At 50.0% G+C, this 26,761-nt stretch overlaps 2 protein-coding genes and 4 gene segments (V, D, J or C); 5 read left to right on the top strand and 1 right to left on the bottom strand.

Moving 5' to 3' along the window:
• Nucleotides 1-1,056: 1,056 nt before the first annotated feature.
• LOC140208092 (uncharacterized) lies at nucleotides 1,057-2,568 on the top strand. The gene is made up of 3 exons (XM_072276599.1): nucleotides 1,057-1,157; nucleotides 1,496-1,843; nucleotides 2,318-2,568. Exons 1-3 carry the CDS (start codon nucleotides 1,121-1,123, stop codon nucleotides 2,566-2,568), a joined length of 636 nt encoding a protein of 211 aa, XP_072132700.1. The 5' UTR covers nucleotides 1,057-1,120.
• Nucleotides 2,569-6,835: 4,267 nt separating this feature from the next.
• LOC140208093 (T cell receptor beta variable 30-like) lies at nucleotides 6,836-7,666 on the top strand. The segment is given in 2 exon segments: nucleotides 6,836-6,916; nucleotides 7,257-7,666. Coding segments are annotated over 2 exon segments (447 nt in total).
• A 1,226-nt stretch (nucleotides 7,667-8,892) lies between these two features.
• Nucleotides 8,893-10,111, bottom strand: LOC140208095 (T cell receptor beta variable 30-like). The segment is given in 2 exon segments: nucleotides 8,893-9,386; nucleotides 10,027-10,111. Coding segments are annotated over 2 exon segments (531 nt in total).
• Nucleotides 10,112-12,783: 2,672 nt separating this feature from the next.
• LOC140208096 (uncharacterized) lies at nucleotides 12,784-14,295 on the top strand. The gene is made up of 3 exons (XM_072276600.1): nucleotides 12,784-12,884; nucleotides 13,223-13,570; nucleotides 14,045-14,295. The coding sequence occupies exons 1-3, from the start codon at nucleotides 12,848-12,850 to the stop codon at nucleotides 14,293-14,295; spliced, it is 636 nt and encodes a 211-aa protein (XP_072132701.1). The 5' UTR covers nucleotides 12,784-12,847.
• Nucleotides 14,296-18,442: 4,147 nt separating this feature from the next.
• LOC140208097 (T cell receptor beta variable 30-like) lies at nucleotides 18,443-19,268 on the top strand. The segment is given in 2 exon segments: nucleotides 18,443-18,518; nucleotides 18,859-19,268. Coding segments are annotated over 2 exon segments (447 nt in total).
• Nucleotides 19,269-22,728: 3,460 nt separating this feature from the next.
• LOC140208098 (T cell receptor beta variable 30-like) lies at nucleotides 22,729-23,552 on the top strand. The segment is given in 2 exon segments: nucleotides 22,729-22,802; nucleotides 23,143-23,552. Coding segments are annotated over 2 exon segments (447 nt in total).
• The last annotated feature ends 3,209 nt before the right edge of the window (nucleotides 23,553-26,761 follow it).

Here is a 26,761-nt window from a genome sequence, read left to right on the forward strand (position 1 = left end):
ATGTTAGTATTGGAGAGAGGGGGTATATCGAGGCGCAGATCTATGTCAGTTTATAATGGTAGGAGAAATTATATGAATGCTGGGGAATATTATCGCTCGGAGGGATGTCGATTTACAACTCTATGGCTACAGAGGAACAGTAGTTCTCGCATACGCTGTCTTCTTCCTCCACTCCCCCTTCATATTTGTCCCTGTTCCTCACACCGTTCCTTTTCACCAGCAGATCATTCCTCCTCCAGCACACAAATTATAACGAAGATGCTGTGACCCGCCAGTCGACAGCTGATTTCGGTGCGCCATCTGCAGGTCAGTTGATGAATGACGGCTCTCAGGGGTATCCGCGGAGATCAGCGCCCTGTGGTCGGCCCCAGTATTCAGTCCCACCTTCTTTCTTCGTGCGCACCGCTACTCTTCATGGTCGGTCAGATTCCGACATGAGAGTCTCAGAGACGAACAGATGGAGGGATGCAGTGAGAAAAAGGTGAATAAGCAGTCGGGGAGTGTGTGTATGTCAAGGAAGCGGCGGGCATGAGGAACAGCAAGAAGAAACAGGGCAGAAAGATAGTTTTTTCGGTCGCCATTCAGTCCGATCTGAGACAGGTAATTAGGGACATGTCACACCAAAGTGGACAGATAGACAGTCAGTCAAACAGACCATCAGACGGAGAGTTGTTCTGACAGACAGATAGTTGGATCGATTAAAGGATGGACGGAAAGGCAGACGGGCCAACATAGAGATAGACAAGCAGACAAAAGCGGTATGTCACATATATGGGGAGGAATGTCCAGTAGGGGAGGGAGTACATCAATTTGCAAGTGTAAAAGGCAATCAAGGAGTGGCAGGACTGATATATCAGAGAGCCCGCGTTCAAGGAAGTGAGGACAAACCCGATTGTAAGAGACAGAGAGAGGAGGATATCAGGGGCGGGGAATCGGCGGTGGAATTAACACACATCACCACTCCGATTGGATCAGAGAGGAAGGAGGCGTGGCCAATCCAAAATGCGCATGAAGCATTATTTCGCAGAGACTCGTAAGTTCAGAGTGAAATTGAAGGCAGTAGCGTCTTTGCTGCTCGACACCTCTCTTCCATCACTGAGAAAAGAACCGCTCAACGAACATGTTGCTGTTGCTGCAACTGATCCTCTCCTTCCAATGTGAGTGAAATGTGCCAAATATTTATCTATTATTCTCGCTTTCTTTTCTCATTTGCCTCACGATCTAACCCATCGAAATGGATTGTTCTTCGTTCCATTCCAACTGTGTCCACAATTCAATTTCCCCCAGCCTTGAATCTACCTTATTCCTTCGCTCTCAATTGCCCGGTATCCATGTTTATTCACCCCGTTCCGCTCTCTTATCAGATGACGTCTCGGTGACGTCCTTCCATCGATCTCTTCTTATCCTTCCATTCAGCTTCGTCCCCACCCCAACGTCGCAATTACGACATGAACCGCGTTTATTCACACTCTTCCCCTTTCCGTCTCTTTTCCAGATGCCAACGCGGTGACGATCCACCAGATCCCGGCATTTTCCGGACGTCCCGGAGAGGCCGTGGTGCTGGAATGCACGATAGAGGGTAGCAGCAGCGGCAGTGATGATACTCTCCTCTGGTACAGACAATACCGGGGAAACGGACCGCAGGCCCTTTTCACCTCCAGCATGGCCAAATACGTGCAACCGCCGGACGGAGTGGACGGCTTCACTGCAGAGAGACCGAAGAGCAACAAGTTCTATCTGAAGTCCTCTGGCCTCCAGGCGAATTCGTCGGCCGTGTATTTCTGCGCCTGGAAATATCACGGCGCCTCAGAGAGACGGAGACGCCGAACAAAAACCTCACAGTGTGAGTGGGTTTGGCTGTCGTCAGCTGCGGAGGGTATACGTCACAGGTCGACACCTGACTACTGACGTCACCGCGCTTGGCGCCACGTAGCCAATGGGAAAATAATATTGAGACAAAGCATCGAGGTAATGTCCGGAGTCGGAATGGGGCACCGAGTGCCACGAAATTGCAGCTGTTAATTCCATCCTCTCGCCGTAGATTTACATTTCCCTGTCACTTCAGAGTCACAGACAGCCGAATAAACCACTATAACAAGATATTCACACTTTGTCCTCCCCCAATCCTAAAACAGCGTCCCATTCAGTGTCACACAGAGATGGAATTAGCAACAGAAGCCTATCGAACACAGGAACTTGCCCAGTCCGACTTGCGGGCCGAGAGGAGAATTTGTACCTGAGCCTGTTTACTGGAGAGATCACCGATATCTCTGAGCCCTCGAGTCGGCAGTCTGCGAAACCCATTTGCTCCGAATAGGTTTTAATTTTACGGGCACCCGAGAAGAACTGATAACCTGCCTCGATGACTGTCGTCCAGCAGGTCGCACGTCCATCGGGATGAAGCGCTTTGAGGGGTTGGTGATGAAATACATGAACGATTTATCTCCACTCCAGCTTGTCTGCCCTTGGACCAGGTCTACAGCTGACGTCATTTTATTGGCTCCTCCCTCAACTCTGGAACATCTGGACAGGGCAGATGCTCACGTCAAGATGCGCTTCTCTCGCTAGAGCTCTCTATTCAATACCATCATCCCCTCAAAAATAAGCAACAAGCCTCATTCCCTTAGCCTCAAGAGCTGATTGCGCAATTGAATGATTGAATTACTCACTCGTAGACACCAGTCAGTTCCGATTCGCCACGTTTACTCCAGAATCACCATCAGCAGAGCCGCAGCAACACGCAGTTTGTCTGGAAGCCTGTCTTCCCTCTTTGCTTTTTATATAATGACAGTGAAACTCCAGTGCAATTCCAATGCCGTATTTAAATCGGCTGATGACACCGCTGACGTTGGCCGTATCGCAGGTTGGCCCGAATCAGCGTACAGGACGGCGATTGGACACCGTCTGAATGGTCCCAGCACAACAACATCTCACCCAATGTAATCATAATCAGAGAGGTGATTATTGACTACAGGGCTGTGGAAAGTGGAGTTCCATGAGCCAGAGATCATCAGGAGATCAGTGGTGGAGAGGACCTGCAGATAGTAAATCGCTCAGTATTATCATCTGTGCAGATCTGTCCTGCGACCAGATATACAGTTCTCTGAATTGTACCAATGAAGCTTTATTGTTCTGTCTGTTACTGACCAGTCCCTCATATTTCACTTCTGTTTCTTTCTCGATGGTTTACCAGACTGCATGGACGCAGGCTGTTGCAGACGAAGCATTTGTTACACTGGACAGCTCTGCGAAGGATTACCTGACCCACTTGATCTGATTCAGCAAAGTCAATTGCCCTTCCTGTTCCATCCTCCAAGACTCTTCTACGAGAGAATCCGGTTTCTGCTTGGCAAAGGCAGTGATGGTCTGTCTGACAGCAAGTAATTGAAGCTTTTACATTCTCTAGAGTATCTATTTATCAATATTTCTGACGTATTAATGATATGTATAAGTACAAAGTTATCACTGTTTAATATAATTACAGGAATCATCCGACTTTTCTGCAGTTAAGTCAATCCCACAATTTTCTTTCCATTAGGCTCCCCCTGTATCCTCTATTCTACTAGTCTTCTTGTTTTCCTCTGTAAAACATTAGCTTACAGAGTTATTTCCATAAATCATTTTATTTGTTCTAACCTGCCATTAGAAAAAATACTCTGTTGGCCTTTCAGCTGCTGATCACCTCTCCCATGGTTGCCTCCTCGTCCTCTTTGTCTTATGGTCGGCTCTCCTCTCCTATCTTCCTCTCCAGCCCCATATCCTCTTATCCACCCGGCTTCACCCATCACCCTCTTGCTATCCTCCTTCTACTTCCCCCCTCCCCCATCTTTTTATTCTGGCATCATCCAACTTCCCCTCCAGACCTGAAGAAGTGTTCGGCCCGGATGGTCGACAGTACGTGCCAGGATGCGGGCAGCCTCAGGCTGGAGGAGCAATAACTTTTATTTCGGCCGTGTAGCCTGCAACCAGAACGCATGAATATCGATTACTCCTTCCACCCAACCTGCTCTGACCTCCACTCTGACCTTTCACCTCTTCTCACCTTCCTTTCACTGCTCTCGAAATGCCTTCCTCCTACCCTGTCCACTATGGTCCACTCTGCTCTCCTATCAAATGCAATCACGCCAGACCTTCGTCTTTCATATACACCTGGCTTAACCCTCTGCCCAACTTTTATCCCGGTCCGAAATATGGACTGTTCATTCATTTCCGCAGAAGATGTCTGACCTCCAGCGTTTTATGTGTGTTGTCTAAAAATAGATATCTGCGCACACGGGCAGATGGGTAGAAAGTCAGACGGACTGGACTGACTGACAGAGGGAGTGGTCGCTGAGTCGGACAAGGCGAAGCCATCTAGTAAACCGCAGGTCTTTGGCATTTGGGAGGAAACCGGAGCACCGCAGGGAAAGCTGCACCGTGACGGGAAAATCCCACAAACTCAGCACGAACAGCGTAGGAAATAGAACCCGCGTCGCTGGTGCTGTCAGCGTTAGGCTACGTTGGCGCCCTAATTTCTCCTCTCTTCCTTCTTTCTGTCCCCTGCACTGCAAGTCTACCCCCATGTATCTCATTCCTCTCCCTATCTGCACTCACTCCTCCTGACTTGCTCTCCTCCCTCTATCTCTCTTCACACTCTTCCCCGAAGTCTTATTCATTCTCCCTCCAGTTCTTCTCTCAGCTCTCTCACATCTCTACACGTCTACGCCTCTTCATCATTCCCCCTTTCCTCAATACCTTCTGTCTCTCACTGTTCTGTCCATTGCGACTCTCTGATTCTTATTCCCCAAATCGTCTACGCTCAGTCTCGGTTTCCCTCCTTTTTCTCGCCCTCTCTGCCGAATCTTTTAATGTCGTCCCGAAAAATGGACTCTTCATTCATTTCTATAGCTGCTGACTGGCCTGCTGATTTCTCCAGGAGTGTGTGGAAAGAGAGGGGGTGGAGAGAGGGAAACAGGGAGGAAGAGATAGAGATTGGTGAGAGAGAGAGGGCGAGAGAGGGGGGAGAGAGAGTGAGATGGAGAGAGAGAGAAAGAGAAGGGAGAGAAGGAAACGGGGGAGGGGGGAGATAGAGAGAATGCCATGTTATAAGGAAGGAAAGGGGAGGAGGAAGGCGAGGAAAGCCTGTCGGGGTTGGGGGGGGGGCATAGAGAGAGAGAGAGAAACGGAGAGAGAGAGAGAGAGAGAGAGAGAGAGAGAGAGAGCGAGAGAGAGACGGAGAGGCAGATGGAGAATGGAGAGCGTGAGAGGTAGAACGGGGGTTCGAAGGCACAGCAGTTTCTCACGATGTTACTGGGGTGCTCCGATAACGAGTCTTATTACATGCATGAGAATACATCACGGAGAGGAGATAGAAGTACAGAAATCTACCAGGATAGAGGAGCGACTGCAACGAGCTTGGGGGAGGGGGGTGGTGGGGGAGGTGCGGGGATTCGGCGGTGCGATTGATACAGGTCTGCTTTCCGATTGGGCAGAGTGGATGTGGGCGTGGCCTATCCTAACTGCCTATCTCACAGAGATACGTAAGGAGCGAAATGAAAGGCAAAAAATTCACCGCTGCAATTCTCACCTCTGCCATTACTGAGAGAAGAAACGCCCCACCAACATGTTGCTGTTCCTGCAACTGATCCTCTCCATTCAGCGTGAGTGAAACTTGCAAATATTTATTTTAGTTTTCTCTCTTTCGTCGCCCATTTCCCTGAGTGATCTAACCCGTGTATACTAACTAGTGTCATTCTTACTCCAACTTAGACCGCAATTCCTATTCAACACTATTCATTCTCCTTCTTTATCTCTCTCCGTTAGAAGTCCCCACTCTTCAATCGCTCTCATTGTCTCATTCTCCTCCACTGCCCCAGGTCCAAGTTGATTCACCCCACCGCGCTTTTCCGATGCCTTCTGTTCACCTTCCTTCCCCACTTCCCCAAACGGCCTGTCGTCGTTTGAAGGGGAAACGCGTCGCCCGGCGACAGCCGATCATTCCACCCTCAGCACACAAATCGGAAACGACGATGCCGTGACCCGCCAGTCGACAGCTGGTTTCGCTGCGCCATCTGCAGGTCAACTGTGGAATGACGGATCTCAGGGGTATCCGCGGAGATCAGGGCGCTGTGGTCGGCCCCAGTATTCAGTCCCATCTCCTTTCTTCATGCGCACCGCTACTCTTCATGGTCAGTCAGTTACCGAGATCAGAGTCTCAGAGACAAACAGATGGACGGATGCAGAGAGAAAGAGGTGAATAAACAGTTGGGGAGAGTGTGTATGTCAAGGAAGCGGCGGGCATGAGGAACAGCAAGAAGGAACAGGGCAGGAAGCGAGTTTTCTTCGGTCGCCATTCAGTCTGATTTGAGACGGGTAATTAGGGACATCTCAGACGACATTGGGCAGATAGACAGTCAGTCAAACAGACAATTATACGGACAGTTATTCTGCAAGACAGATAGTTGGATCGATTAAAGGATGGACGGAAAGGCAGACGGGCCAACATAGAGATAGACAAGCAGACAAAAGCGGTATGTCACATATATGGGGAGGAATGTCCAGTAGGGGAGGGAGTACATCAATTTACAAGTGTAAAAAGCAATCAAGGAGTGGCAGGACTGATATCTCAGAGAGCCCGCGTTCAAGAAAATGAGGACAAACCCGATTGTAAGAGACAGAGAGAGGAGTTTGGAAGGATATCAGGGGCGGGGAATCGGCGGTGGAATTAACACACATCACCACTCCGATTGGATCAGAGAGGAAGGAGGCGTGGCCAATCCAAAATGCGCATGAAGCATTATTTCACAGAGACTCGTAAGTTCAGAGTGAAATTGAAGTCAGTAGCGTCATTGCTGCTGGACACATCTCTTCCATCACTGAGAAAAGAACCGCCCAAAAAACATGTTTCTGTTGCTGCAACTGATCCTCTCCTTCCACTGTGAGTGAAATGTGCCAAATATTTATCTATTATTCTCGCTTTCTTTTCTCATTTGCCTCGCGATCTAACCCATCGAAATGGATTGTTCTTCGCTCCATTCCAACTGTGTCCACAATTCAATTTCCCCCAGCCTTGAATCTACTTTTTCGCTTCATTCTCAGTTGCCCCCGGTATCCATGTTTATTCACCCCGTTCTGCTCTTTTATCAGATGACGTCTCGGTGACGCCCTTCCATCTATCTCTTCTTATCCTTCCATTCAACTTCGTCCCCACCTCAACGTCGCAATTACTCCATGAACCGCGTTTATTCACACTCTTCCCCTTCCCGTCTCTTTTCCAGATGCCAACGCCGTGACGATCCACCAGACCGCGGCATTTTCCGCCCGTCCCGGCGAGGCCCTGGTGCTGGAATGCACGATAGAGGGTAGCAGCAGCGGCGGTGATTATCTCCTCTGGTACAGACAATACTGGGGAAACGGACCCCAGGCCATTTTCTCCTCCAGCATAGCCGACTCCGTGCAGTCCGTGGCCCCAGTGGTCGGCTTCACGGCGGAGAGACCGAGTAGCAGCAAGTTCTATTTGAAGTCCTCCAGCCTCCAGGCAAATTCGTCGGCCGTGTATTTCTGCGCCTGGAGATATCACGGCGACTCAGAGAGACGGAGACGCCGAACAAAAACCTTACAGTGTTTGTGGGGTTGGCTGTCGTCAGTAGCGGAGGGTATGCGTCGCCTGTTGACACCTGGCAACTGACGTCTTCGCGCTTGGCTGCTTGTTCTACTTGCTTTGTGTACTAAAGACATATTATAATTTGCTGATGACATCACTGACGTTGGCCCAATCAGAGGTGGTAATGAATCAGCATTTTGATGGCCATTGGAAATCCGTTTGAATGGTGCCCCAACACAAACACCTCACTCAATGTCATCAAAGCCAATGAGGAGATGATTGACCACAGGAGGAGGAAACTGGAGTTCTGTGAGCCACAGCATATCAGGAGATCAGACGTGGAGAGAGTCTGCAACAGGAAATTCCTCCATATTGTAATTTCAGTGGATCTGTCCTGCCTCCAACACCTGAGTGCCTTTATATTGAAGACCCTGTCTCGCATCTTACCGCTTCTCAGCTGCCATCACCTCATCCTGGGCCTCCCCTCCTCTCCTTTCCGATATGGTCCACTCTCCTCTCCTATCAGATTTATTCCCCTGTATCCCTTTATCATTCGTCCCACCTGGCTTCACCTATCACCTCTAGCTATCCTCCGAACCCTCCAGACACCTTTTGAATTTTGGCGTCTTTTCCCTTTCACTGAAGAGTGGTGTCGGCCGGAGAAGTCGACGGATTACCCATTCCCATAGATGCTGCATAACCTGATCAGTTCCGCCAGTATGTTCTATGTGCTGCTTAAAAGGGAATATCAGGGCGCACAGGCAGATAGTTAGGTGGTTAGGAAGACCGGACTGACTGACAGAGCGACCGATTGCTGAGTGGGACAACCAGAAAGAACAGAGAGTAAGTCAGCGAGAAATGGGTTAAAACATCTGGGAGTAAGGGAGCGAAGGATCGTAGAGAATGGAGGATGTTCATTCAGGGAAGTGATGACAAATCCAACACTGGAAGATGGAAAGCTACCTTCAGAAAACTACCAGGGCAGAGAAGCGACTTTAACGAGCTTGGCGGGTGGGGGCGGCGTGGTGACGGAACTAGGAGATGTAAGACCCCACCCACACCACACGCTCACACATCCTCCCTTTCCCATCGGTCTGAAGACGCAGAAGACTGAAAGCAGCTCCCAGCAGGCGCAGGACAGCCTCAACCCCGACGTTATCAAACTATTGATCCATCAGATGGACGCTTGACCTCACAGTGACCCTGGCCCGCCTGCACTGCGCTCCTTCCGTAATTACAATACTTTAGTCTGCATTCCGTTATCGTTTCAACTTACTCTACCTTGTTTTAGAGAGAGTACGGTTTAATCTCTATGAAACATATGAAAGACTGTTTGTTTTATTTGTGTTGGCAGATGTGAAAACAGAAACTAATTTAACTGCTCGCGGCAAAACGCTCAGAAATACCGCCCCCGATTGACAGCCGAGGCACCTGCAGCCCAGCTGGGAAATTTGACTGGGTTGAACGCCGAGTGTTTTTGTAGAGCGACGCCCGGTCTTTGCGTCACTGTGAAGACTCCAGGCGCAGAAGTAGACGGCCGACTGGTTCACCCGCTGGAGGGTGGACTTCAGATGGAACTGATTGCCGCTCACTCTCTGCGAGGTGAACCCGTTCACCGAGACCTTCGGGTCGACGTGCTTGCTGTTCAGGGAGTAAAACAGGATATGGAGCTCCCTGCCGGCCTGCTGTCTGTACCAGTACATCCTGTCGTCGCTGCTGTCCACGGTGCAACTCAGCTCGATCTCTTCCCCGGGCCGTCCCGACACGGCCGCCGGGCTCTGGTCAACGGTCACCGAGCCGACACCTGGAAAGGAAAGGGGCAGGTGCAGACTGTCAGCAAGGAAGGAGAGTCTGGAAAACGGTGAAAGATAGAATGCAGATCTACCGAAAGAAGCAGAGGGGGGCGAGTGAACGGGAAGGGAAGAGAGGGGGAGGAGAGAGTTAGAGAGGCAGAGAGAGCGTCAGTGTGAGAGAGAGTGTAGCAGAGCGGGTAGTGAGACTCTAAAGACCACAAACAGGGAGAGGAATGGGAAAATGTAACATGGAGAGATACAGGAGAGAGCAGATGTGTACGGATGGAGGTTAAAAGAGAGGGGGACAGACAGAGAGAATCGAAGGGAATATTGAGAAAGTAGATAAAGGTAGAATAACAAGATGCCAAAAAATAGGGCTGGACGAGTTAACAAGAGAGAAAAGAGAGGAAGAGACCGGAGGGTATACAAAAGAGCGTTTGATGGAGAGAATAGAGAGAGTTAGATAGAGTGTGTAGGAGAGAGGACGGATGGACGGAGCGAGTAAAGATGCAATCGAGATCACGCTAGCCGTACTGCGGACGGAGAGAAGACATGAATCGAATTCGTGATCTGAAAATAATAGCGATCAAGAAAACCCCGCAAAAGCGAAAAAGAGGAAGAACAGAAACGCGGTTGTAAATATTAATTTACATTCAAACCCGAGCACGACTGACAGTAACAGTAACATCGCTTTTTGGGGTCAGAAGCGGGACCAGAGGAGGACTGACTGAACGGTCCGTTTTACATGTGCGCTTGCGGATGCAGCTGGCTGGACGCGCACGTGACCACAATCAACCAATCAGTAGCGATATGCAAATCCTTGAGCGTTTCGTCATCCCTGTCAGATATTATTTGTGGAGAATAACTTTAGTTATGCAAATCGCCATCTCTCTCTCTCTCTCTCTCTCTCTCTCTCTCTTTGGCTCTCTCTCTCTCTCCTCCCCACCCACCACACTCAGATTTTCATTTTCCTTTTTCCCAATCTATCTACTTATCTGTCTATCTGTCTGTCTGCCTGTCTATCTATCTACTTGAAATCTCTCAGCTTTTTGAGACTTTCCGGAGACCGAAAACCACCAGTTCCTTTGACCTTCCTAACTTCCTGAACGATATACGACGAACCGAGTTTGGCTGTCAACATCCGATTCGGTAAAAAGTAATTTGTGGTTTTCTGCAATGCAAAATTCTCTCTCCCTTTCTCTCTGTCTCTCTCAAGCTCTCCCTCTCATTCATCCACTCATCCTCTGTCAGTTTATCTGCCGACCCTCGAGCACCCACACGCAGCTCCTCTCTATCTGTTTCCTCTGCACACCTGGTTTCTGCCTTTCTGACTTCCATCTTTATCTCTTCCTTTCTCTCTACCCTCACTCTCCTTTCAATCATCCTCTATTGAACTCCGTCCTCACTTTCCTCCCTCACCTGCTCCTCACTTCTCTCCGTGCATCCGAGGCCACGACCTGTCTGATCTGTCAGGGTCACAGTGAAACCGAGCGGTGCGGCGAGAGAAACGGAAAGATCAGGCGCAGGGCCGTGGCGCTACCGATGACGTCACAGTCCCGCGTCCCGATCTCTGCCGTTCCACTTGCCGCCGGTGCCTCATATCCGGCCTTCTAATGTTTTATACCCCACAGTCGGCGATGGTGCCAGAGCTCAGGGGGCCCTCAGCAGATCATTCAATTTGCGGAGAGTGGGTATGATTTGCCAGTGAAGACAGAGGCTCTTCAACTATAACGGTTCAGAGTTGACCTTTGCACTCTCTATCCCCTCCCACCCCGCCCCTTGGCCCTCTGTCTTTATCTCTATATAGTTATTTCTCTGTATTTGTTTGTAGCTACGGCTGTGTCGCTGAGTCTGTGTCAGTTTCCGAGATGAGCAAACAGACAGGCGGCGGAGCAGAATGAGAAACACACAGATTTTCTCGATAAGTACCCGAGCCCTCTGTGTACGAGAGTTAGAGACATAAGGAGAAGGGCGGGGAGGGTCAATGAAAAGACACCTCTCGGCGTCCAAATGTGCAGCGCACGCCAGAGAATGTTGGGTGCATCGATGGACAGTGGGACTGGGGGGTATGAGAAAAGGACACATATTATGACGGGCCGTGCTGAGGGAGCAGAGGGACCTTGGTGTACAAGCGTAAGACACACACCGTGAACGGTGTGAAGTGTCGAGAGACAGAGGAACCACGGTGTAGAAGGACCATGGACACACCATAAATGGTGGGGAGAGTCAGGTGACAGAGGGTCCTCTGGTTGTAAAGTTAGGACTCGCGCTATGAAGGTTGGAAAGTGTCCAGACACAGTGCGGGGGGGTGGTGGCGGGGGCTCAGTGAACAAGAAGAGCAGACATGTTAGTATTGGAGAGAGGGGGTATATCGAGGCGCAGATCTATGTCAGTTTATAATGGTAGGAGAAATTATATGAATGCTGGGGAATATTATCGCTCGGAGGGATGTCGATTTACAACTCTATGGCTACAGAGGAACAGTAGTTCTCGCATACGCTGTCTTCTTCCTCCACTCCCCCTTCATATTTGTCCCTGTTCCTCACACCGTTCCTTTTCACCAGCAGATCATTCCTCCTCCAGCACACAAATTATAACGAAGATGCTGTGACCCGCCAGTCGACAGCTGATTTCGGTGCGCCATCTGCAGGTCAGTTGATGAATGACGGCTCTCAGGGGTATCCGCGGAGATCAGCGCCCTGTGGTCGGCCCCAGTATTCAGTCCCACCTTCTTTCTTCGTGCGCACCGCTACTCTTCATGGTCGGTCAGATTCCGACATGAGAGTCTCAGAGACGAACAGATGGAGGGATGCAGTGAGAAAAAGGTGAATAAGCAGTCGGGGAGTGTGTGTATGTCAAGGAAGCGGCGGGCATGAGGAACAGCAAGAAGAAACAGGGCAGAAAGATAGTTTTTTCGGTCGCCATTCAGTCCGATCTGAGACAGGTAATTAGGGACATGTCACACCAAAGTGGACAGATAGACAGTCAGTCAAACAGACCATCAGACGGAGAGTTGTTCTGACAGACAGATAGTTGGATCGATTAAAGGATGGACGGAAAGGCAGACGGGCCAACATAGAGATAGACAAGCAGACAAAAGCGCCTTGTCACATATATGGGGAGGAATGTCCAGTAGGGGAGGGAGTACATCAATTTGCAAGTGTAAAAGGCAATCAAGGAGTGGCAGGACTGATATATCAGAGAGCCCGCGTTCAAGGAAGTGAGGACAAACCCGATTGTAAGAGACAGAGAAAGGAGTTTGGAAGGATATCAGGGGCGGGGAATCGGCGGTGGAATTAACACACATCACCACTCCGATTGGATCAGAGAGGAAGGAGGCGTGGCCAATCCAAAATGCGCATGAAGCATTATTTCGCAGAGACTCGTAAGTTCAGAGTGAAATTGAAGGCAGTAGCGTCTTTGCTGCTCGACACCTCTCTTCCATCACTGAGAAAAGAACCGCTCAACGAACATGTTGCTGTTGCTGCAACTGATCCTCTCCTTCCAATGTGAGTGAAATGTGCCAAATATTTATCTATTATTCTCGCTTTCTTTTCTCATTTGCCTCACGATCTAACCCATCGAAATGGATTGTTCTTCGTTCCATTCCAACTGTGTCCACAATTCAATTTCCCCCAGCCTTGAATCTACCTTATTCCTTCGCTCTCAATTGCCCGGTATCCATGTTTATTCACCCCGTTCCGCTCTCTTATCAGATGACGTCTCGGTGACGTCCTTCCATCGATCTCTTCTTATCCTTCCATTCAGCTTCGTCCCCACCCCAACGTCGCAATTACGACATGAACCGCGTTTATTCACACTCTTCCCCTTTCCGTCTCTTTTCCAGATGCCAACGCGGTGACGATCCACCAGATCCCGGCATTTTCCGGACGTCCCGGAGAGGCCGTGGTGCTGGAATGCACGATAGAGGGTAGCAGCAGCGGCAGTGATGATACTCTCCTCTGGTACAGACAATACCGGGGAAACGGACCGCAGGCCCTTTTCACCTCCAGCATGGCCAAATACGTGCAACCGCCGGACGGAGTGGACGGCTTCACTGCAGAGAGACCGAAGAGCAACAAGTTCTATCTGAAGTCCTCTGGCCTCCAGGCGAATTCGTCGGCCGTGTATTTCTGCGCCTGGAAATATCACGGCGCCTCAGAGAGACGGAGACGCCGAACAAAAACCTCACAGTGTGAGTGGGTTTGGCTGTCGTCAGCTGCGGAGGGTATACGTCACAGGTCGACACCTGACTACTGACGTCACCGCGCTTGGCGCCACGTAGCCAATGGGAAAATAATATTGAGACAAAGCATCGAGGTAATGTCCGGAGTCGGAATGGGGCACCGAGTGCCACGAAATTGCAGCTGTTAATTCCATCCTCTCGCCGTAGATTTACATTTCCCTGTCACTTCAGAGTCACAGACAGCCGAATAAACCACTATAACAAGATATTCACACTTTGTCCTCCCCCAATCCTAAAACAGCGTCCCATTCAGTGTCACACAGAGATGGAATTAGCAACAGAAGCCTATCGAACACAGGAACTTGCCCAGTCCGACTTGCGGGCCGAGAGGAGAATTTGTACCTGAGCCTGTTTACTGGAGAGATCACCGATATCTCTGAGCCCTCGAGTCGGCAGTCTGCGAAACCCATTTGCTCCGAATAGGTTTTAATTTTACGGGCACCCGAGAAGAACTGATAACCTGCCTCGATGACTGTCGTCCAGCAGGTCGCACGTCCATCGGGATGAAGCGCTTTGAGGGGTTGGTGATGAAATACATGAACGATTTATCTCCACTCCAGCTTGTCTGCCCTTGGACCAGGTCTACAGCTGACGTCATTTTATTGGCTCCTCCCTCAACTCTGGAACATCTGGACAGGGCAGATGCTCACGTCAAGATGCGCTTCTCTCGCTAGAGCTCTCTATTCAATACCATCATCCCCTCAAAAATAAGCAACAAGCCTCATTCCCTTAGCCTCAAGAGCTGATTGCGCAATTGAATGATTGAATTACTCACTCGTAGACACCAGTCAGTTCCGATTCGCCACGTTTACTCCAGAATCACCATCAGCAGAGCCGCAGCAACACGCAGTTTGTCTGGAAGCCTGTCTTCCCTCTTTGCTTTTTATATAATGACAGTGAAACTCCAGTGCAATTCCAATGCCGTATTTAAATCGGCTGATGACACCGCTGACGTTGGCCGTATCGCAGGTTGGCCCGAATCAGCGTACAGGACGGCGATTGGACACCGTCTGAATGGTCCCAGCACAACAACATCTCACCCAATGTAATCATAATCAGAGAGGTGATTATTGACTACAGGGCTGTGGAAAGTGGAGTTCCATGAGCCAGAGATCATCAGGAGATCAGTGGTGGAGAGGACCTGCAGATAGTAAATCGCTCAGTATTATCATCTGTGCAGATCTGTCCTGCGTCCAGATATACAGTTCTCTGAATTGTACCAATGAAGCTTTATTGTTCTGTCTGTTACTGACCAGTCCCTCATATTTCACTTCTGTTTCTTTCTCGATGGTTTACCAGACTGCATGGACCCAGGCTGTTGCAGACGAAGCATTTGTTACACTGGACAGCTCTGCGAAGGATTACCTGACCCACTTGATCTGATTCAGCAAAGTCAATTGCCCTTCCTGTTCCATCCTCCAAGACTCTTCTACGAGAGAATCCGGTTTCTGCTTGGCAAAGGCAGTGATGGTCTGTCTGACAGCAAGTAATTGAAGCTTTTACATTCTCTAGAGTATCTATTTATCAATATTTCTGACGTATTAATGATATGTATAAGTACAAAGTTATCACTGTTTAATATAATTACAGGAATCATCCGACTTTTCTGCAGTTAAGTCAATCCCACAATTTTCTTTCCATTAGGCTCCCCCTGTATCCTCTATTCTACTAGTCTTCTTGTTTTCCTCTGTAAAACATTAGCTTACAGAGTTATTTCCATAAATCATTTTATTTGTTCTAACCTGCCATTAGAAAAAATACTCTGTTGGCCTTTCAGCTGCTGATCACCTCTCCCATGGTTGCCTCCTCGTCCTCTTTGTCTTATGGTCGGCTCTCCTCTCCTATCTTCCTCTCCAGCCCCATATCCTCTTATCCACCCGGCTTCACCCATCACCCTCTTGCTATCCTCCTTCTACTTCCCCCCTCCCCCATCTTTTTATTCTGGCATCATCCAACTTCCCCTCCAGACCTGAAGAAGTGTTCGGCCCGGATGGTCGACAGTACGTGCCAGGATGCGGGCAGCCTCAGGCTGGAGGAGCAATAACTTTTATTTCGGCCGTGTAGCCTGCAACCAGAACGCATGAATATCGATTACTCCTTCCACCCAACCTGCTCTGACCTCCACTCTGACCTTTCACCTCTTCTCACCTTCCTTTCACTGCTCTCGAAATGCCTTCCTCCTACCCTGTCCACTATGGTCCACTCTGCTCTCCTATCAAATGCAATCACGCCAGACCTTCGTCTTTCATATACACCTGGCTTAACCCTCTGCCCAACTTTTATCCCGGTCCGAAATATGGACTGTTCATTCATTTCCGCAGAAGATGTCTGACCTCCAGCGTTTTATGTGTGTTGTCTAAAAATAGATATCTGCGCACACGGGCAGATGGGTAGAAAGTCAGACGGACTGGACTGACTGACAGAGGGAGTGGTCGCTGAGTCGGACAAGGCGAAGCCATCTACTAAACCGCAGGTCTTTGGCATTTGGGAGGAAACCGGAGCACCGCAGGGAAAGCTGCACCGTGACGGGAAAATCCCACAAACTCAGCACGAACAGCGTAGGAAATAGAACCCGCGTCGCTGGTGCTGTCAGCGTTAGGCTACGTTGGCGCCCTAATTTCTCCTCTCTTCCTTCTTTCTGTCCCCTGCACTGCAAGTCTACCCCCATGTATCTCATTCCTCTCCCTATCTGCACTCACTCCTCCTGACTTGCTCTCGTCCCTCTATCTCTCTTCACACTCTTCCCCGAAGTCTTATTCATTCTCCCTCCAGTTCTTCTCTCAGCTCTCTCACATCTCTACACGTCTACGCCTCTTCATCATTCCCCCTTTCCTCAATACCTTCTGTCTCTCACTGTTCTGTCCATTGCGACTCTCTGATTCTTATTCCCCAAATCGTCTACGCTCAGTCTCGGTTTCTCTCCTTTTTCTCGCCCTCTCTGCCGAATCTTTTAATGTCGTCCCGAAAAATGGACTCTTCATTCATTTCTATAGCTGCTGACTGGCCTGCTGATTTCTCCAGGAGTGTGTGGAAAGAGAGGGGGTGGAGAGAGGGAAACAGGGAGGAAGAGATAGAGATTGGTGAGAGAGAGAGGGCGAGAGAGGGGGGAGAGAGAGTGAGATGGAGAGAGAGAGAAAGAGAAGGGAGAGAAGGAAACGGGGGAGGGGGGAGATAGAGAGAATGCCATGTTATAAGGAAGGAAAGGGGAGGAGGAAGGCGAGGAAAGCCTGTCGGGGTTGGGGGGGGGGGCATAGAGAGAGAGAGAGAAACGGAGAGAGAGAGAGAGAGAGAGAGAGAGAGAGAGAGAGAGAGAGAGAGCGAGAGAGAGACGGAGAGGCAGATGGAGAATGGAGAGCGTGAGAGGTAGAACGGGGGTTCGAAGGCACAGCAGTTTCTCACGATGTTACTGGGGGGCTCCGATAACGAGTCTTATTACATGCATGAGAATACATCACGGAGAGGAGATAGAAGTACAGAAATCTACCAGGATAGAGGAGCGACTGCAACGAGCTTGGGGGAGGGGGGTGGTGGGGGAGGTGCGGGGATTCGGCGGTGCGATTGATACAGGTCTGCTTTCCGATTGGGCAGAGTGGATGTGGGCGTGGCCTATCCTAACTGCCTCTCTCACAGAGATACGTAAGGAGCGAAATGAAAGGCAAAAAATTCACCGCTGCAATTCTCACCTCTGCCATTACTGAGAGAAGAAACGCCCCACCAACATGTTGCTGTTCCTGCAACTGATCCTCTCCATTCAGCGTGAGTGAAACTTGCAAATATTTATTTTAGTTTTCTCTCTTTCGTCGCCCATTTCCCTGAGTGATCTAACCCGTGTATACTAACTAGTGTCATTCTTACTCCAACTTAGACCGCAATTCCTATTCAACACTATTCATTCTCCTTCTTTATCTCTCTCCGTTAGAAGTCCCCACTCTTCAATCGCTCTCATTGTCTCATTCTCCTCCACTGCCCCAGGTCCAAGTTGATTCACCCTACCGCACTTTTCCGATGCCTTCTGTTCACCTTCCTTCCTCCCTTCCCCAAACGGCCTGTCGTCGTTTGAAGGGGAAACGCGTCGCCCGGCGACAGCCGATCATTCCACCCTCAGCACACAAATCGGAAACGACGATGCCGTGACCCGCCAGTCGACAGCTGGTTTCGCTGCGCCATCTGCAGGTCAACTGTGGAATGACGGATCTCAGGGGTATCCGCAGAGATCAGGGCGCTGTGGTCGGCCCCAGTATTCAGTCCCATCTCCTTTCTTCATGCGCACCGCTACTCTTCATGGTCAGTCAGTTACCGAGATCAGAGTCTCAGAGACAAACAGATGGACGGATGCAGAGAGAAAGAGGTGAATAAACAGTCGGGGACAGTGTGTATGTCAAGGAAGCGGCGGGCATAAGGAACAGCAAGAAGGAACAGGGCAGGAAGCGAGTTTTCTTCGGTCGCCATTCAGTCTGATTTGAGACGGGTAATTAGGGACATCTCAGACGACATTGGGCAGATAGACAGTCAGTCAAACAGACAATTAGACGGACAGTTATTCTGCAAGACAGAAGATAGATCGATCGATTAACGGACGGACGGAGTGGCACACAGGCCAGCAAAGAGACAGACAGACACACAGACAAAAGCGGTATGTCACATATGTGGGGAGGGATGTCCAGCAGGAGAGGTAGTGCATCAATTTACACACATCACCACTCCGATTGGATCAGAGAGGAAGGAGGCGTGGCCAATCCAAAATGCGCATGAAACATTATTTCACAGAGACTCGTAAGTTCAGAGTGAAATTGAAGTCAGTAGCGTCATTGCTGCTGGACACATCTCTTCCATCACTGAGAAAAGAACCGCCCAAAAAACATGCTTCTGTTGCTGCAACTGATCCTCTCTTTCCACTGTGAGTGAAATGTGCCAAATGTTTATCTATTATTCTCGCTTTCTTTTCTCATTTGCCTCACGATCTAACCCATCGAAATGGATTGTTCTTCGTTCCATTCCAACTGTGTCCACAATTCAATTTCCCCCAGCCTTGAATCTACCTTTTCACTTCATTCTCAGTTGCCCCCGGTATCCATGTCTATTCACCCCGTTCCGCTCTTTTATCAGATGACGTCTCGGTGACGTCCTTCCATCTATCTCTTCTTATCCTTCCATTCAACTTCGTCCCCACCCCAACGTCGCAATTACTCCATGAACCGCGTTTATTCACACTCTTCCCCTTCCCGTCTCTTTTCCAGATGCCAACGCGGTGACGATCCACCAGACCGCGGCATTTTCCGGCCGTCCCGGCGAGGCCCTGGTGCTGGAATGCACGATAGAGGGTGGCAGCAGCGGCGGTGATTATCTCTTCTGGTACAAACAATACCGGGGAAACGGACCCCAGGCCATTTTCTCCTCCAGCATAGCCGACTCCGTGCAGTCCGTGGCCCCAGTGGTCGGCTTCACGGCGGAGAGACCGAGTAGCAGCAAGTTCTATCTGAAGTCCTCCGGCCTCCAGGCAAATTCGTCGGCCGTGTATTTCTGCGCCTGGAGATATCACGGCGACTCAGAGAGACGGAGAAGTCGAACAAAAACCTTACAGCGTTTGTGGGGTTGGCTGTCGTCAGCAGCGGAGGGTATGCGTCGCCTGTTGACACCTGGCAACTGACGTCTTCGCGCTTGGCTGCTTGTTCTACTTGCTTTGTGTACTAAAGACATATTATAATTTGCTGATGACACCAGTGACGTTGGCCCAATCAGAGGTGGTACTAAATGAGCATTTTGATGGACATTGGAAATCCGTCTGAATGGTGCACCAACACAAACACCTCACTCAATGTCATCAAAGCCAATGAGGAGATGATTGACCGCAGTAGGAGGAAACTGGAGTTTTATGAGCCACAACATATCAGGAGATCAGACGTGGAGAGAGTCTGCAACAGGAAATTCCTACATATTGTAATTTCAGTTGATCTGTCCTGCCTCCAACACCTGAGTGCCTTTATAGTGAAGACCCTGTCTCGCATCTTACCGTTTCTCAGCTGCCATCACCTCATCCTGGGCCTGCCCTCCTCTCCTTTCCGATATGGTCCACTCTCCTCTCCTATCAGATTTATTCCCCTGTATCCCTTTATCATTCGTCCCACCTGGCTTCACCTATCACCTCTAGCTATCCTCCGAACCCTCCAGACACCTTTTGAATTTTGACGTCTTTCCCCTTTCACTGAAGAGTGGTGTCGGCCGGAGAGTTGACGGATTACCCATTCCTATAGATGCTGCATAACCTGATCAGTTCCGCCAGTATGTTCTGTGTGCTGCTTAAAAGGGAATATCAGGGCTCACAGGCAGATAGTTAGGTGGTTAGGAAGACCGGACTGACTGACAGAGCGACCGATTGCTGAGTGGGACAACCAGAAAGAACAGTGAGTAAGTCAGCGAGAAATGGGTTAAAACATCTGGGAGTAAGGGAGCGAGGCATCGTAGAGAATGGAGGATGTTCGTTCGGGGAAGTGAGGACAAATCCAACACTGGAAGATGGAAAGCTACCTTCAGAAAACTACCAGGGCAGAGAAGCGACTTTAACGAGCTTGGAGGGTGGGGGCGGCGTGGTGACGGAACTAGGAGATGTAAGACCCCACCCACACCACACGCTCACACATCCTCCCTTTCCCATCGGTCTGAAGACGCAGAAGACTGAAAGCAGCTCCCAGCAGGCGCAGGACAGCCTCAACCCCGACGTTATCAAACTATTGATCCATCAGATGGACGCTTGACCTCACAGTGACCCTGGCCCGCCTGCACTGCGCTCCTTCCGTAATTACAATACTTTAGTCTGCATTCCGTTATTGTTTCAACTTATTCTACCTTGTTTTAGAGAGAGTACGGTTTAATCTCTATGAAACATATGAAAGACAGTTTCTTTTATTTGTGTTGGCAGATGTGAAAACAGAAACTAATTTAACTGCCAACCGTCGAGCACCCACACGCATCTCTTCTCCATGTCTTTCCTCTGCACACCCGGTTTCCGGCTTTCCGTCATCCATCGTTAACTCTTCCTTTCTCTCTCACCCCCTCTCTCCTTTCGAGCTTTCTCTATTGTACCCCGTCCTCACTTTCCTCCCTCACCTGCTCTTCACTTCTCTCCGTGCAACCGAGGCCACAATCTGTCTGATCTCTCAGGGTCACGGTGAAACCGAGCGGTGCGGCGAGAGAAACGGAAAGATCAGGCGCAGGGAAGTGGCGCTACCGATGACGTCACAGTCCCGCGTCCCGATCTCTGCCGACCCACTTGCCGCCGGTGCCTCAAATCCGGCCTTCTAATGTTTTATACCCCACAGTCGGCGATGGTGCCAGAGCTCAGGGGGCCCTCAGCAGATCATTTAATTTGCGGAGAGTGGGTATGATTTGCCAGTGAAGACAGAGGCTCTTCAACTATAACGGTTCAGAGTTGACCTTTGCACTCTCTATCCCCTCCCACCCCGCCCCTTGGCCCTCTGTCTTTATCTCTATATAGTTATTTCTCTGTATTTGTTTGTAGCTACGGCTGTGTCGCTGAGTCTGTGTCAGTTTCCGAGATGAGCAAACAGACAGGCGGCGGAGCAGAATGAGAAACACGCAGATTTTCTCGATAAGCACCCGAGCCCACTGTGTACGAGAGTTAGAGACATAAGGAGAAGGGCGGGGAGGGTCAATGAAAAGACACCTCTCGGCGTCCAAATGTGCAGCGCACGCCAGAGAATGTTGGGTGCATCGATGGACAGTGGGACTGGGGGGTATGAGAAAAGGACACATATTATGACGGGCCGTGCTGAGGGAGCAGAGGGACCTTGGTGTACAAGCGTAAGACACACACCGTGAACGGTGTGAAGTGTCGGGAGACAGAGGAACCACGGTGTAGAAGGACCACGGACACACCATAAATGGTGGGGAGAGTCCTCTGGTTGTAAAGTTAGGACTCGCGCTATGAAGGTTGGAAAGTGTCCAGACACAGTGGGGGGGGGGTGGCGGGGGCTCAGTGAACAAGAAGAGCAGACATGTTAGTATTGGAGGGAGGGGGTATATCGAGGCGCAGATCTATGTCAGTTTATAATGGTAGGAGTAATTATATGAATGCTGGGGAATATTATCGCTGGGATGGATGTCGATTTACAACTCTATGGCTACAGAGGAACAGTAGTTCTCGCATACGCTGTCTTCTTCCTCCACTCCCCCTTCATATTTGTGCCTGTTCCTCACACCGTTCCTTTTCACCAGCAGATCATTCCTCCTCCAGCACACAAATTATAACGAAGATGCTGTGACCCGCCAGTCGACAGCTGGTTTCGGTGCGCCATCTGCAGGTCAGTTGATGAATGACGGCTCTCAGGGGTATCCGCGGAGATCAGCGCCCTGTGGTCGGCCCCAGTATTCAGTCCCACCTTCTTTCTTCGTGCGCACCGCTACTCTTCATGGTCGGTCAGATTCCGAGATGAGAGTCTCAGAGACGAACATATGGAGGGATGCAGTGAGAAAAAGGTGAATATGCAGTCGGGGAGAGTGTGTATGTCAAGGAAGCGGCGGGCATGAGGAACAGCAAGAAGAAACAGGGCAGAAAGATAGTTTTTTCGGTCGCCATTCAGTCCGATCTGAGACAGGTAATTAGGGACATGTCACACCAAAGTGGACAGATAGACAGTCAGTCAAACAGACCATCAGACGGAGAGTTGTTCTGACAGACAGATAGATGGATCGATTAAAGGATGGACGGAAAGGCACACAGGCCAACAAAGAGACAGACAGACACACAGACAAAAGCGCTATGTCACATATATGGGGAGGAATGTCCAGTAGGGGAGGGAGTACATCAATTTGCAAGTGTAAAAGGCAATCAAGGAGTGGCAGGACTGATATATCAGAGAGCCCGCGTTCAAGGAAGTGAGGACAAACCCGATTGTAAGAGACAGAGAGAGGAGTTTGGAAGGATATCAGGGGCGGGGAATCGGCGGTGGAATTAACACACATCACCACTCCGATTGGATCAGAGAGGAAGGAGGCGTGGCCAATCCAAAATGCGCATGAAGCATTATTTCGCAGAGACTCGTAAGTTCAGAGTGAAATTGAAGGCAGTAGCGTCTTTGCTGCTCGACACCTCTCTTCCATCACTGAGAAAAGAACCGCCCAACGAACATGTTGCTGTTGCTGCAACTGATCCTCTCCTTCCACTGTGAGTGAAATGTGCCAAATATTTATCTATTATTCTCGCTTTCTTTTCTCATTTGCCTCGCGATCTAACCCATCGGAAGGGATTGTTGTTCGTTCCATTCCAACTGTGCCAACAATTCAATGTCCCCCAGCCTTGAATCTACCTTATTGCTTCGCTCTCAATTGCCCCCGGTATCCATGTCTATTCACCCCGTTCCGCTCTTTTATCAGATGACGTCTCGGTGACGTCCTTCCATCTATCTCTTCTTATCCTTCCATTCAGCTTCGTCCCCACCTCAACGTCGCAATTACTCCATGAACCGCGATTATTCACACTCTTCCCCTTCCCGTCTCTTTTCCAGATGCCAACGCGGTGACGATCCACCAGACCGCGGCATTTTCCGCCCGTCCCGGCGAGGCCATGGTGCTGGAATGCACGATAGAGGGTAGCAGCAGCGGCGGTGATACTCTCTTCTGGTACAAACAATACCGGGGAAACGGACCCCAGGCCATTTTCTCCTCCAGCATAGCCGACTCCGTGCAGTCCGTGGCCCCAGTGGTCGGCTTCACGGCGGAGAGACCGAGCAGCAGCAAGTTCTATCTGAAGTCCTCCGGCCTCCAGGCAAATTCGTCGGCCGTGTATTTCTGCGCCTGGAGATATCACGGCGACTCAGAGAGACGGAGAAGTCGAACAAAAACCTTACAGCGTTTGTGGGGTTGGCTGTCGTCAGCAGCGGAGGGTATGCGTCGCCTGTTGACACCTGGCAACTGACGTCTTCGCGCTTGGCTGCTTGTTCTACTTGCTTTGTGTACTAAAGACATATTATAATTTGCTGATGACACCAGTGACGTTGGCCCAATCAGAGGTGGTACTAAATGAGCATTTTGATGGACATTGGAAATCCGTCTGAATGGTGCACCAACACAAACACCTCACTCAATGTCATCAAAGCCAATGAGGAGATGATTGACCGCAGTAGGAGGAAACTGGAGTTTTATGAGCCACAACATATCAGGAGATCAGACGTGGAGAGAGTCTGCAACAGGAAATTCCTACATATTGTAATTTCAGTTGATCTGTCCTGCCTCCAACACCTGAGTGCCTTTATAGTGAAGACCCTGTCTCGCATCTTACCGTTTCTCAGCTGCCATCACCTCATCCTGGGCCTGCCCTCCTCTCCTTTCCGATATGGTCCACTCTCCTCTCCTATCAGATTTATTCCCCTGTATCCCTTTATCATTCGTCCCACCTGGCTTCACCTATCACCTCTAGCTATCCTCCGAACCCTCCAGACACCTTTTGAATTTTGACGTCTTTCCCCTTTCACTGAAGAGTGGTGTCGGCCGGAGAGTTGACGGATTACCCATTCCTATAGATGCTGCATAACCTGATCAGTTCCGCCAGTATGTTCTGTGTGCTGCTTAAAAGGGAATATCAGGGCTCACAGGCAGATAGTTAGGTGGTTAGGAAGACCGGACTGACTGACAGAGCGACCGATTGCTGAGTGGGACAACCAGAAAGAACAGAGAGTAAGTCAGCGAGAAATGGGTTAAAACATCTGGGAGTAAGGGAGCGAGGCATCGTAGAGAATGGCGGATGTTCGTTCGGGGAAGTCAGGGCAAATCCAACACTGGAAGATGGAAAGCTACCTTCAGAAAACTACCAGGGCAGAGAAGCGACTTTAACGAGCTTGGAGGGTGGGGGCGGCGTGGTGACGGAACTAGGAGATGTAAGACCCCACCCACACCACACGCTCACACATCCTCCCTTTCCCATCGGTCTGACGGCGCAGAAGACTGAAAGCAGCTCCCAGCAGGCGCAGGACAGCCTCAACCCCGACGTTATCAAACTATTGATCCATCAGATGGACGCTTGACCTCACAGTGACCCTGGCCCGCCTGCACTGCGCTCCTTCCGTAATTACAATACTTTAGTCTGCATTCCGTTATCGTTTCAACTTACTCTACCTTGTTTTAGAGAGAGTACGGTTTAATCTCTATGAAACATATGAAAGACTGTTTGTTTTATTTGTGTTGGCAGATGTGAAAACAGAAACTAATTTAACTGCTCGCGGCAAAACGCTCAGAAATACCGCCCCCGATTGACAGCCGAGGTACCTGCAGCCCAGCTGGGAAATTTGACTGGGTTGAACGCCGAGTGTTTTTGTAGAGCGACGCCCGGTCTTTGCGTCACTGTGAAGACTCCAGGCGCAGAAGTAGACGGCCGACTGGTTCACCCGCTGGAGGGTGGACTTCAGATGGAACTGATTGCCGCTCACTCTCTGCGAGGTGAACCCGTTCACCGAGTCCTTCGGGTCGACGTGCTTGCTGTTCAGGGAGTAAAACAGGATATGGAGCTCCCTGCCGGCCTGCTGTCTGTACCAGTACATCCTGTCGTCGCTGCTGTCCACGGTGCAACTCAGCTCGATCTCTTCCCCGGGCCGTCCCGACACGGCCGCCGGGCTCTGGTCAACGGTCACCGAGCCGACACCTGGAAAGGAAAGGGGCAGGTGCAGACTGTCAGCAAGGAAGGAGAGTCTGGAAAACGGTGAAAGATAGAATGCAGATCTACCGAAAGAAGCAGAGGGGGGCGAGTGAACGGGAAGGGAAGAGAGGGGGAGGAGAGAGTTAGAGGGGCAGAGAGAGCGTCAGTGTGAGAGAGAGTGTAGCAGAGCGGGTAGTGAGACTCTAAAGACCACAAACAGGGAGAGGAATGGGAAAATGTAACATGGAGAGATACAGGAGAGAGCAGATGTGTACGGATGGAGGTTAAAAGAGAGGGGGACAGACAGAGAGAATCGAAGGGAATATTGAGAAAGTAGATAAAGGTAGAATAACAAGATGCCAAAAAATAGGGCTGGACGAGTTAACAAGAGAGAAAAGAGAGGAAGAGACCGGAGGGTATACAAAAGAGCGTTTGATGGAGAGAATAGAGAGAGTTAGATAGAGTGTGTAGGAGAGAGGACGGATGGATGGAGCGAGTAAAGATGCGATCGAGATCACACTAGCCGTACTGCGGACGGAGAGAAGACATGAATCGAATTCGTGATCTGAAAATAATAGCGATCAAGAAAACCCCGCAAAAGCGAAAAAGAGGAAGAACAGAAACGCGGTTGTAAATATTAATTTACATTCAAACCCGAGCACGACTGACAGTAACAGTAACATCGCTTTTTGGGGTCAGAAGCGGGACCAGAGGAGGACTGACTGAACGGTCCGGTTTACATGTGCGCTTGCGGATGCAGCTGGCTGGACGCGCACGTGACCACAATCAACCAATCAGAAGCGATATGCAAATCCTTGAGCGTTTCGTCATCCCTGTCAGATATTATTTGTGGAGAATAACTTTAGTTATGCAAATCGCCATCTCTCTCTCTCTCTCTCTCTCTCTCTCTCTCTCTCTCTCTCTCTCTCTCTTTGGCTCTCTCTCTCTCTCCTCCCCACCCACCACACTCAGATTTTCATTTTCCTTTTTCCCAATCTATCTACTTATCTGTCTATCTGTCTGTCTGCCTGTCTATCTATCTACTTGAAATCTCTCAGCTTTTTGAGACTTTCCGGAGACCGAAAACCACCAGTTCCTTTGACCTTCCTAACTTCCTGAACGATATACGACGAACCGAGTTTGGCTGTCAACATCCGATTCGGTAAAAAGTAATTTGTGGTTTTCTGCAATGCAAAATTCTCTCTCCCTTTCTCTCTGTCTCTCTCAAGCTCTCCCTCTCATTCATCCACTCATCCTCTGTCAGTTTATCTGCCGACCCTCGAGCACCCACACGCAGCTCCTCTCTATCTGTTTCCTCTGCACACCTGGTTTCTGCCTTTCTGACTTCCATCTTTATCTCTTCCTTTCTCTCTACCCTCACTCTCCTTTCAATCATCCTCTATTGAACTCCGTCCTCACTTTCCTCCCTCACCTGCTCTTCACTTCTCTCCGTGCATCCGAGGCCACGACCTGTCTGATCTGTCAGGGTCACAGTG

Source organism: Mobula birostris, chromosome 13 (assembly GCF_030028105.1).
Source record: "Mobula birostris isolate sMobBir1 chromosome 13, sMobBir1.hap1, whole genome shotgun sequence".
Taxonomy (NCBI): Eukaryota; Metazoa; Chordata; class Chondrichthyes; order Myliobatiformes; family Myliobatidae; genus Mobula; species Mobula birostris.

Bases quoted from the DNA above. Each gene is read 5' to 3' on its own strand.
- LOC140208092 (XM_072276599.1), top strand. From the start codon at position 1,121: ATGTTGCTGTTGCTGCAACTGATCCTCTCCTTCCAAT. The intron at 1,158-1,495 runs GTGAGTGAAATG...TCTCTTTTCCAG, and splicing joins ACTGATCCTCTCCTTCCAAT to ATGCCAACGCGGTGACGATC. The intron at 1,844-2,317 runs GTGAGTGGGTTT...TGCTCCGAATAG, and splicing joins CCGAACAAAAACCTCACAGT to GTTTTAATTTTACGGGCACC.
- LOC140208096 (XM_072276600.1), top strand. From the start codon at position 12,848: ATGTTGCTGTTGCTGCAACTGATCCTCTCCTTCCAAT. The intron at 12,885-13,222 runs GTGAGTGAAATG...TCTCTTTTCCAG, and splicing joins ACTGATCCTCTCCTTCCAAT to ATGCCAACGCGGTGACGATC. The intron at 13,571-14,044 runs GTGAGTGGGTTT...TGCTCCGAATAG, and splicing joins CCGAACAAAAACCTCACAGT to GTTTTAATTTTACGGGCACC.